This window comes from Hibiscus syriacus, unplaced genomic scaffold (genome assembly GCF_006381635.1).
Source record: "Hibiscus syriacus cultivar Baekdansim isolate YM2019G1 unplaced genomic scaffold, ASM638163v2 tig00111092_pilon, whole genome shotgun sequence".
NCBI lineage: Eukaryota > Viridiplantae > Streptophyta > Magnoliopsida > Malvales > Malvaceae > Hibiscus > Hibiscus syriacus.
The window spans coordinates 545489-557266 of record NW_024062979.1 but is presented as its reverse complement, the minus strand read 5'-3'; the positions used below and the strand labels follow the sequence as shown (position 1 = coordinate 557266).

Below are 11778 nucleotides of genomic sequence, written 5' to 3'. Positions count from 1 at the left end.
TAATAAAACCATAAACATAGGACTAAAATGGAATATCATAAATATCAATAGCCAATCTCGAACAAAAAAATAATACATCTAACAGAGGACTAAATTAAAACAATATAAAAACATGCATCTAATTCATAAATCTTAGAAAATAAAAGGAAATGGTGACTAAATCACAAAAAACGCTAAAGCTAGGAGGACCTGAAGCACGATTAACCCTAAATAATGACTAACACGCTAATCATATTAAATAGAAAGGACCAAGAGGGTGATTTAACCCTAAACTAGTGGTCATTGTGTATAACACGCTAAAGGTCCAGGGACCTTAGCGTGGTTTACCCAAAAAGCTTAAATATCAATACCCCATCCCTTTCCAGAACTCATTTCTGCACGAAAATAGCCCTAACTCCTCCCCTTTCTTCCTCACTCCAAACGGCGTTGCACGCCGAAACCAAGACAAAGCTCGGCCACCCCACGCCGGTGGTGGCCCTCCTACGCTTGTGTTAGTCACACACACTCATATCTCGTCAGATTCGGCCCTAGACCACCCTAAACCGAGACTAAGACCATGACCCTAAACGACCAAAAGGGTTTCCGACGTTCTCCTTTCACAACGAAGACACCCCGGCGGCGTGAACTCAACCGACCAGGCAAGGTAAACTCTCTCCTAAATCGTTATTTTATTTCAATTTTGTTTTTTTTACCCTATAACTAGCATCCAACAGAAAAAAAAGAAAAAGAAAAACACACATCGAAATACCTTCAAACGAGATTGCTGGAAAAAAAACTGATTGTATTTCCTTTTTGATTGCTCTGAATTTTTTTTTCTGTCCCTCTATCTCTGTGTACATTTTTGTTTTTCCATGGATTATATATCCATATTCTTACATAAATTTAATATAAAATAAAAACCTAATATAATACTAGGTTGCTGTTTGTGATCATTGTGGGTTTTAATGCCCCGGATATTATGGGGTTTTGTTGCAGGCGTAGGGACATGGGAGCTATTTGGTGGCAGGGGTGAGGCATGAGGCTACTGTAAGTTTAGTAAAAAAAATTGGTGCGTACAGATGAATTATTAAGTTTTAATAAATTTAATAATAATTTTATAACATATTGATAAAATTGAATAATAATTTTGTAAAACTTCAATAAATATAATAATATTTTTGAAACCGTTAAAAAGATTAATAATTATTTTATAATTCACGTGGAAATTGTTGGAAATGTGTCACTCTGTAATGGTTCCTTTGACATATATTAAACATTTTGGTACTTTAATAAAAGTGTGTTATCATGGAGGCATAAACTTATATCTGGGGTGCGAACTTAAAGTTATATTAAAGCATACAGTAACTGTGTTTCATATTCATGCAGTATATCAAGATTCATACAAGCGTCACCGATATCTCGGACATTGTTTGCCGATGACCGCACCGTCACATGTGGCTCTTGAGGAAGTCGAGAATCAAGTCGTTAACCAGTTCCGGTGACTGCTCCTGGACAAAGTGGGTTCCTTCAGGCAAATATATTATATCCAAATTAGGCACCAGTTCTTTTGCCTTCCCAAACTTTATGTATTCTTCCATCCCAGGAAATTTAAAGACATAATCTTTGCACCCCATTATCAGTAATGCCGGAACTTTAACTACTGGATCTGCTATGCCAAAGTCTTCATCCATTGACCTACAAAAACATTGCAATCATAGCATAGTTTAAAACCTAGGTAAAGTACACAAATGATCCCGATTATAGATTATTGCTTTATTGAGTCTCCGATAATTAAAAGTTATAAAATGATCCCCCAACTATAAGATATTATTTTACTGAATCTCCAACTATTAAAAGTTACAAAATAGTCATTCGACGACTAATATATTTCAAATTCGTTCTTTTCTTAAAAAAAATTAACGGTCCGTCTGAGCTGAACGTCAACCTACTAACTAAGATATGATAAAATCATATTTTAATGATGTCTATAGGTACCATCGTTACTTTCAATCAGTAGCTCGACGATATAATATTTCAATCACCGACTCGATGACATAATGTAAATAGATAGTCGATCCACAAAAATACAGTTCAAACAATTATGAAATCAGATTTTATCTTATCTCGGTCAATAGATTAATGTCCAGCTCAGACAGGCGTTAATTTTTTAACGAAAAATAACAAATTTAGAACATATGAATAGTTGGATGATCATTTTATAACTTTTAATAGTCGAGGGACTCCACAAAACGGCATCCTATAGTCAATGATCATTTTATAACTTTTAATAGTTGAGAGACTCAACAAAACATCGCCTCATGGTCGGGAGACAATTCGTGCACTTTACCCTAAAACCTAAACGGGTTGCCTTTTGCATGACTCTATATAGTATATACAGATGGTATGAGTAGCTTGCAGCTATAGCATATGCATAATGAAAAATGGAGTAAAGGACCATGAGGTGTTCGGAACATATATGCCAACGGTTCTGAAAACAACACCATACCTATACGGAACTTGCAATGCAGTCTTGAATCCGGATTTCTCGTATAAAGCTCCGTATGTTGCGAGATCTTCCTCGGAGAACCAAGGCGGAAGAGGAACAGAAGCATCCACCAAATCCATGACCTCCTGGTTCTCAGCTGCTATTGGTATTTCACTTCTGGAGAACAGTATGTAGATGTTCCTTACGACAGTTTTAGCATCGAACCGTCCGAAGTCGGCTTCCGCTCGCCCAGGTTCCTACAGGAAATCCGAACAAAATTTCAAGTAAGCACAGTCATTTTCATTTCAATTACTTCCAGCATTTCAACAATTAATGATCCAAAACATACCCTCCATCTTGATATGTAGAAGCCTTCTGGGAGAGACTTCCCGTACTTCCGAGGTTCCAAAGGAACATGTGGAACACCCAATGTTATAACACCTGACACTCTATCGGGGTGAAGGAGAGTTAGCAGATACGCAGGCCTGGCTCCAAAATCCTTAGCAACAAGGAAAACCTACGCTTAGGGACGGAAAGAAGATTTTATGTTAAGTGAACAACTATAAAATTTTAAGAGACAAATTTATAAAATTTCAGAAAGACAAAAATAAATTATAGATTATCAATAGAAAATACAAAGAAAATATTTCAAATATATAAGAATTTGAATTTAAAATTTTGAGGGAACTTCCCTCACTTAACCCTTTGGTCCATCTAGAATTGTAAATGAGCCGAGACAGATCGCGAATTACTCGAGATCGACTAGTTCAAAACATGGTCAACTCTCAAATCAAATAGACTCGACTCGAGCTTGAACTCAACTCGGATTCTTAACCAGTCGAAGCGAACTACTTGATATCTGACTTGAAAAACTCATGAACAACTCGAAAGAATAATATATTAAATTTTTAGATTTTTTTTAAATTAGATTATCAATAATATTAAAATTTATACACAGTTCTTTTTTAGAAAAATATAACATAAGGCTTTCATGTTTTTAAAGTTTAGGTTCAAACTCGAGTTTAAACTTCAATCGAACTAAGTCTGATAATATCTTGAGCTCAATCGAGCTCTAATTTTTTATTTTAAGTCGAGCTTGAAAACTTTAAGCTCGTGAATGAGCTTTCGAATCAAGTTGAGCTTCAATTTTTTATTTCGAGTTTAATAATTTTAAGCTTGTGGATTTTAGAATCAAGTTCAATTTTACAATTTTAAATCTAATCGAACTCGACTCGATTCAATTACAGTCCTAGGCCATCCCTGCCGCTCATAAACAAGCAGCAAAGCAACAAAGGTAAAGAATCAAAAGCGTACTAGTTCACTCAAGCAAAATGACAGTGACACGGTGCGCATAAATCTGATAACGGGGAAAACACCAAAATCGCAAACCCTAACACATTCGAACTTAATAGAAGTAGGAAAATTTTGACCTTAGTAACTCCGAGGTGATCTAAGATAGCAACAAGGTCGGCGATGATGTCGGCATAGGTTGTCTTCTCAGGTTCGGGTGGTATGTCGGATAGTCCGTAGCCTCTATAATCGGGTGCAAGGGTCCGGAATCCGGCATCGGCGAGAGCTATCATCTGATGTCGCCATGAATACCATATCTCAGGGAACCCATGTAAGAAGAGCACCACGTTAGAACCTGAAGATTAAACCCAAAATAACTAGATAAACAAAAAAGTAAATTAAAAAAAAAACAGTTAAGGTTAATGGTAAAAGAAGGGAATATCAAATCGAATGGGAACCCATTTGTATTACCATTCCCGAGCTCTGCAACGTGAAATTTTAGACCTCGAACAGTGACGAAGTTGTGATGAATTTGCTCCATTTGTTTTTCTCTTTTCACTCAAAAGTTTTATTCAGTTTCCGTCTTTGCTCTGTTATTTATTAGTTCAGCAAAACCCCTAAATGGTAAAATTACATGTATAGTATATCAATAAATTATAAAATTTTAAAATAATTGTATTTTAACTTCCAAATAAAATTATAATTTAATAAGTTTAAATTTTACAAAATTATTAAGCGTCAATCTGATAGGTTTCATGATAGGTTTCTGATAGGTTTAGGGTATGATTTGTGAGTTTAAGGTTTGGGTTTAAAAATCTAAAGGGTATGATTTGTGAGTTTAAGGTTTGGGTTTAAAAATCTAAAGGGTATGATTTAGGGTTTTTAGTTTTTTTATTATAATCTTATGTGACAAAATATAAATAAACTAGTATTAATAAAAAATTGATTAAAATCAAAATAATTCAAAATTGAATTATTAAAATTGAAAAATTTTAGACTTCAATGACCAAAATAAAATTAGAAGGTAGTTGAGTTATGAAGGGGTGTAATTTACCTTTTCATTATTATAATAAACTTAGAGGAAATAATGCAGTGTTTTTTATTTTATTTTCTTATATTTTCATATATTAGTGAAAAAAATCAATTTCTTCAAATCGAGTTAAATTTTATTCATCCTTAATCTCTACCGCACCTGTTGAAATTATAGCGTAATGTAAAATATGAAATAAAATAAGTTAAATTACACACTTATTCACTGAACTTTACTATATCTTCTATTCCACTAATTGTACTTTTATTTTTTTTAATTTATTCACTGAACTATAGACATTGAATTTTTTTATCATTTCGTTTTTTTTTTCTTTAACAGTTGCATGATGTGGAATTATTTAACATCTCAGAATAAAATCAAATAAATAAAGGGTAAAGATAAGTCAAAAGACAAATCAACCCCACCACCTCACCACCTTATTAACCCATCTCTCCATCGCCTTCCCCTCATTCCCCCAAACCAAATCACCTCTCTCATGGAGCTACGAAAAAAAAGCTCAAATTTGAACTTGACTTGAATTCTTAACAAATTGAAGTGAGCTATTTGATACTTGACCTGAAAAGCTCGTAAGCTACTTGAAAAAAAGTAATATATTAAAGTGTTAGATTTTTTAAATTAAATTATTATTAATACTAACATTTATAAGTTATTTTTAAAAAAGAAATACAATGCAAGACTTTCATATACTTAAGTTTCGGGTTCGTGTCCGAGTTGAGCTTCAATGTTTTTATTTCGAGTTCGAGTCGAGCTTAATCATTTTTAGTTCACGAGTTTTCGAATAGAGTCGAGCTTAGTTTTCAAATTTTTGAGTTAAGCCGAGCTCAATAATACTCAAGTTCGAGTCGACTCGACTCATTTACTGCCCTACTTACGGAGAAATTATTTCATGGTTCCAACTCACCACGTCATCTATGGTCCCATTGAATCACATCCATGAATTTTAAAGTAATTTCTAATTAATTATCCACTCTTTATTTACACGTACGAAAGGGTTGACAATTCACATTGAAAAAACATAAGATGAAAAACTATTATTGGTTAGGACCACGGATAACGTGGTGAGCCTGGTCTATGTAATATTTTTTTCGTACTTATGGGCTTATTAAGGAAAATTAAATTCAAATATTAAAATAAATATTAATCCTAGAAATTAAATGGTTGGACCTCTTATGGGTTAAAGATGTACCATACACATTGTTGTTTATTAAAGGTGTTTGTGAGGCAAAATTGTTTTTGGAGCAAAATATTTTTATATTATTTTCATGTTTTAAGTTGATATATTTTATATGTTATGCTATTAAAATTTTAAATATTATTTTTTATAGAAAGTCGTTAATTTTATTAAAAATAGAAAATATCCAGAATTACAATAAAGATTTACAAGCATAACAATAAACATAAACTAAATTATAATTAGGACATTTTCCTATAATCATTGACGCAAAAACTAACCACCTCAATCACACAATGACAAAAAAAAAGATTAAAAAATCTAACCAATGCTCAAACAAAATAAATATACGAATAAATCTGACTGCATCGGCAAACAAAGCACAAAGGAGGATGAAGCTACTGAAGATCACTGACAAATAGCAAATCAGAGTCAAGAGACGTGAGAAAACCATCCACGAATGCAAAATGTGTATCCAAATCAAGGAATATCAGTATGATAACAATAAATATCATTTTGATCACTCGTGGCGATATCAAATCCAACCCTGAAAAACAAGATAAACGAAAACAACGACAAAAAAATCGTAAGCTATCAAAAGGAAAAGAAAAAAGTGTCATAAAGGCATAGATAAACGTATCATAAAAGGTATAGATAAACGTGTCATAAAGGTATAGAACATGTCACAAAAATATAAGTATTCTTATTAAAAAAACTTAAAAAAAATAATCGACGGGCGGTAATCAACATCAAAATTAATGAAGACGCCGTTAAACAAAATTGAAGAAGAAAAAGTTATATTGATAAATAAAATTAACACAAATTATAAAGACATGGAAGAGAATTTTAACTAGTATTTGAATGTATATCTTCTTAACTTATAATATAGTATTAAAATGGTCATTTATCTTTTCCAAAATTAGATATTAACAACAATGTTAAATACTTAAATTATAAATTAAACTTTTCAAAGTATTTTTCTACCATAATTTTTAAAATATATTTTCCCATCGAAAATAATACTAATCTAGTCTTTAAATTAATAAAAATTGTTGGGGGGTGCTAAAGTAATAATTTAATCATAGTGACGAGCCAAAAGAAGTATTAAAGGGTAAACTACGTAATTAATACTTAAATTATCAGTGATCTATTTTAGTATCTAAACTTTTAATATTTTCAAAATATACCTAATGTTTAGTTTTTATTTCATTTTAGTACCCGCCATTAAAAACTTAACGCTTTTAGTTCTTAAAGTGTCAGTTTTGATCTGTTTTAGTACCTAAACTTTCAATCTCTTCAAAACATAAAGTTAAATTTTGAACGGGTACTAAAATGAAACAAAACTAGATTTTTTAACGATAGAGTACTAAAATGAAACAAAAATTAAGTTTTAAGTATGATTTTGAAAAAAAAATTAAAATATAAGTACTAAAACGGATCAAAACTGATAATTTAGGTCCAAATGGGCAATTTACCCTAAATCATAATACCCAAGCCCAGAAAGAATGGATAAAAAAATAGCAGAGTTGAATTCATCTTCAATCTTCTTAGGCCCATTCAGGTTGGCGCGGATCTCTTCTTTCTTTCTTATTCTTCTTCCTCTCGCGCCGCTAGGTTTTAGCAGACCGACAGAAAGTGAATGAAGAAGTTTGGGCAATTGGAAATTCATCGGAGTTTTGATCGTTGATTAGAAGGGAAACATCAATGAGACAATGCATTCAAGATCTTCTTCTTCTTCGCCTTCGTCTTCGTCTTCCTATTCTGTTATTCACCGCCTTCGCTCGTTAGCCTCTTCAACGCTACCTTTTTTCACCTTCTTTTTTCTGTATACATATCTCCATGTCCAGGTTCGTCTCTTTAATATTTTTTGTTATGATCACATGTATTAATGAATTTCACAATGAATTGTTAGATTAAAATCTGTTTCCAATTGCTTTATATGTTGAGTTTGATGAATTAAAGAATTCTTGGTTCCGCGCTGTCTGAAATTAACAATTGGAGTTCTATTATTTTGCCTTTCTGCGTGAGTTATAAATTGCCGATAAGGTTTATAGAATTTGCTTGGTGAATGATGCGAGAATTATTGGGATGCAGACTTTTGACATTTGCAAATATTAGGAAAGCTGCAGTATCTGCTAGTTCAAACCCAACTAGGAGCCATTCAGAATTTAGCAAGTATGGAACAGTCGTTGCTATCGGGCTGCGATTACCACAGTATAGATTATACTCCCATTGTAGGTTAAACATTGGAGGACAGGCTCCATTGTTTTTGCATAATGCCAAGGAAGAGATATCTCGAGGTTCTTTTTCTAGGTACTGCTCGTTCCTTTCTGCAAGTAATGCTGTGACTCATAATGCCCAAGTTGCTTGGAAAAAGCTCACTCGAAAATGTTCATCTAGCTGTCATAAGCTCCCCTGCATGAGCGGTATTGCTCAAGCAGTCAGCTTGGCTTTGTTCCGCTCACATTTGATAGTTCCTGGTATTTTTGGATTGGGATGCGGACGATTGGCATTGGCGCAGAGGAAGGTAGTAGAGACAGATTATTTCCCATCTCCGAATTCTTTGTATATGCGTGCACAAGATGGGCATGCGTTTGTTTCATCTATACTACTTTCAGTGGTGGAAGTTGTTATCTTGCTAGTGAGGGCTCTGTATCTTGGTGTTTTGTTCTCTCCAAGCATAATAATGGCACCATTTGCTGACTCTTGTGGCCTCCAGTTCAGGAAAATGTGGCTTGAGGTTGTGCATCGCACACTTGAAACAGCAGGCCCAGCATTCATAAAATGGGGTCAATGGGCAGCAACACGACCTGATCTCTTCCCTAAAGATCTATGCACCAAGCTTTCAGAGCTTCACAGCAAAGCTCCTGAACACAGCTTTGCCTACACAAAGAAAACTATTGAGAGAGCATTCGGACGCAAGCTCTCTGAAATTTTTGAAGGTTTCGAAGAGGAACCTGTGGCTTCAGGAAGTATAGCTCAGATACACCGGGCTTCTTTGAGGTTCCGCTATCCTGGTAAACGGGTCAAGCCCATGTTAGTTGCGGTAAAGGTTAGACATCCTGGTGTTGGTGAATCAATTAGGAGAGATTTTATTATTATCAACTCAGTGGCGAAATTATCAAAGTTCATTCCGACTCTTAACTGGTTGAGATTGGATGAAAGCGTCCAGCAGTTTGCTGTTTTCATGATGTCTCAAGTTGATCTTGCCAGGGAAGCGGCCAACTTGAACCGTTTTATATATAATTTCCGAAGCTGGAAAGATGTCTCTTTTCCTAAGCCAGTGTATCCACTTGTGCACCCTGCTGTTTTAGTGGAAACATATGAACAAGGGGAAAGCGTTTCACACTACGTAGATGGATTTGAAGGACATGACAGGATTAAGACCAAGCTTGCTCATATTGGAACTCATGCACTCTTAAAGATGCTTTTGGTAGGCAACTACTTTTACTTGGTTTTCCTATGCTTATGGAGGAAAAATGATTGATTTCTACTTGATGATGCTTGATTCCTGTTTCCTGTTGTCTTATTTATTTGAAATATAAGAATCCGGTGTGATTCGGGTAACCAAAGATTCCTTTTCTTCTTCCAGGTGGACAACTTTATTCATGCTGACATGCATCCTGGAAATATCCTTGTTCGAGTGTCTCAGAGCAAGTCTTCTCGGAAACAGCTCTTTAAATCAAAGCCTCATGTCATTTTCCTTGATGTAGGCATGACTGCTGAACTTTCTAAGTGCGATCGTTTAAATTTATTGGAATTTTTTAAGGCTGTTGCCCGAAGAGATGGCCTGACTGCAGCTGAGTGTACACTTAGATTATCACATCGACAAAACTGCCCGAACCCAAAGGCTTTTATTGAGGTAATGTAAATAGATAAAATCCAAACTGTGCTGAAGGCTTTCAGGACAGTGAGGAGTTTGGAAAATGCTTTCTTTGTTATCTTGTTATTGTCCCATTTAGTCAACCCGTGCAGAATGCTTTTTTTATTAACCCTTTCTCTATGTTTGTCATTTTAGGCAAATGCTTAATGGTGTATCTCTATAAATGTATTCATCTTCTGCTTGGTTATCTAATTTTGTGTTTCGACAGGAAGTAGATGAAGCATTCACTTTTTGGGGTACTCCAGAGGGTGATCTAGTCCATCCGGCCGAATGCATGGAACAACTTCTTGAGAAAGTAAGGCGTCATAAAGTCAATATTGATGGCAACGTATGTACTGTGTTGGTCACAATGTTGGTTCTTGAGGTAACTCCTCCATATCATGAGAGTCCAAACATTCATTTTGAATCTTTGACCGACCACTCGGGACGTCTTTTTTCAACACCAACCCCCCTCATCTTTTGCTGTCCTTTATCTCCTAGGAAGGAAGTCGTCTGTGTGTTTTACTCTTGTTTATATGTAGGAGGATTACATTTTCGTGACTAGTTGAGCCTGGAAGATATAGAATTGGGATCGTTTCGTAATAGCCCTAGTGCTGAAATGCCTTTATAATATGAAGATAAACGCAGTCAATGTAATCGTTATTGAATTCGATATCGTGTTCTGATGCTTGTAGGGTTGGCAAAGGAAACTTGATCCCGGATATAACGTGATGCAAACGCTACAGACATTGCTACTCAAAGCAGACTGGGCAAAATCTCTTTCCTACACCATTGATGGCCTGATGGCTCCATGACGCCACGCTCTTGAGATGGTAAGGTTCATGTTTTACTGTTTCTAGGAAACAATTTTTGATAGAGCCAAGACACAGTGTTGAAAAGCATATCATCATTTCATCTTGAGAATTTTGAGCTAATATGAAGTTCCATTCCTTAGTGTATTTACTTGTTCCTTTCAACAATTCATTGCTCTTATATTTATTATAAAGTGTAAAAAAAATCCCTATTCTTTTCCGAAAAATTGCTTGTGCAAAATAGAGTTACAAACAATTCCAAGTTTACAAGTACTGTGATAATAATCATAAATCTTTTGTTTTATGATGTGATAATTTGTAATGAAATATAGTATTAGCTTGAACCTGGTTGAAGGGTGTGTGTATTGTCAATGGTAAAAAAAGATTATGAACATATATTGCTTGCCCGACTTGTAAGCGGTGTGCATGATTTTTAGAGGTCAGTCTGGTACGTTAGTTTGGTATAATGATTTAATATCTAATTTATTGATAGATTAATTGGGATTTGAGTACCGTAAAGATTCATTATGGGATATTCTCGATTTAACTTTTTGTATTTATAACGTTAGCATTCGGACTTCGAATCATTCTTCAAAAGACCTTGCAGTTCATCTTTCTAGTTCAACCAATGTGGCCCTTGGATTTTTTTTTGTACTCAATGCGTCCCTTAAATTGAAAAAAAAATTAAAATTTGATCAATAGAACTTAACGTTGACTGTCATGGTGGATTATGACGTAGTAGACAGATTAAATTGATTTTTTAGTTGAGTTGGAGGTCAAATTGATTTTTCTAAAAAGTTTGATGACTTATTTAATGTTTTTAAAAATAAAAATTATTTGAATCTAATTTTAAAAATATAAAATATCTAAAAATAAGAAATATTTAAAAATTAAATTAACTAAAATTATTGAAATACTATTGAAAATTTAAATGCTTTATTTTTTTTTTCTAAGAAGGGCGTAGCTCGATGATAGCTTGTATTTTTTATTATATTGACGTCTTTAAAAGGAGTATTTTAAAAATTATTATTTCGAATTTAGTGCTTGAAAAGTAAACTAAATACTTATTAATTAACTGAATTTAATTTATATTATTTTTAATACATAAATTCCCAAAAAACGCTTTGC

At 33.9% G+C, this 11778-nt stretch overlaps 2 protein-coding genes across 2 annotated transcripts; one reads left to right on the top strand and one right to left on the bottom strand.

The window, feature by feature from the left end:
- Positions 1-1275: 1275 nt before the first annotated feature.
- LOC120152576 (epoxide hydrolase A-like) lies at positions 1276-4308 on the bottom strand. Its single transcript, XM_039164777.1, has 5 exons — positions 4226-4308; positions 3895-4109; positions 2814-2981; positions 2486-2721; positions 1276-1674 (listed from the first exon to the last, which is right to left on the bottom strand). Exons 1-5 carry the CDS (start codon positions 4293-4295, stop codon positions 1428-1430), a joined length of 936 nt encoding a protein of 311 aa, XP_039020708.1. The 5' UTR covers positions 4296-4308; the 3' UTR covers positions 1276-1427.
- A 3249-nt stretch (positions 4309-7557) lies between these two features.
- Positions 7558-10842, top strand: LOC120152534 (probable serine/threonine-protein kinase abkC). Its single transcript, XM_039164737.1, has 5 exons — positions 7558-7823; positions 8071-9409; positions 9569-9838; positions 10068-10223; positions 10534-10842. Exons 1-5 carry the CDS (start codon positions 7816-7818, stop codon positions 10651-10653), a joined length of 1893 nt encoding a protein of 630 aa, XP_039020668.1. The 5' UTR covers positions 7558-7815; the 3' UTR covers positions 10654-10842.
- Positions 10843-11778: the final 936 nt, after the last annotated feature.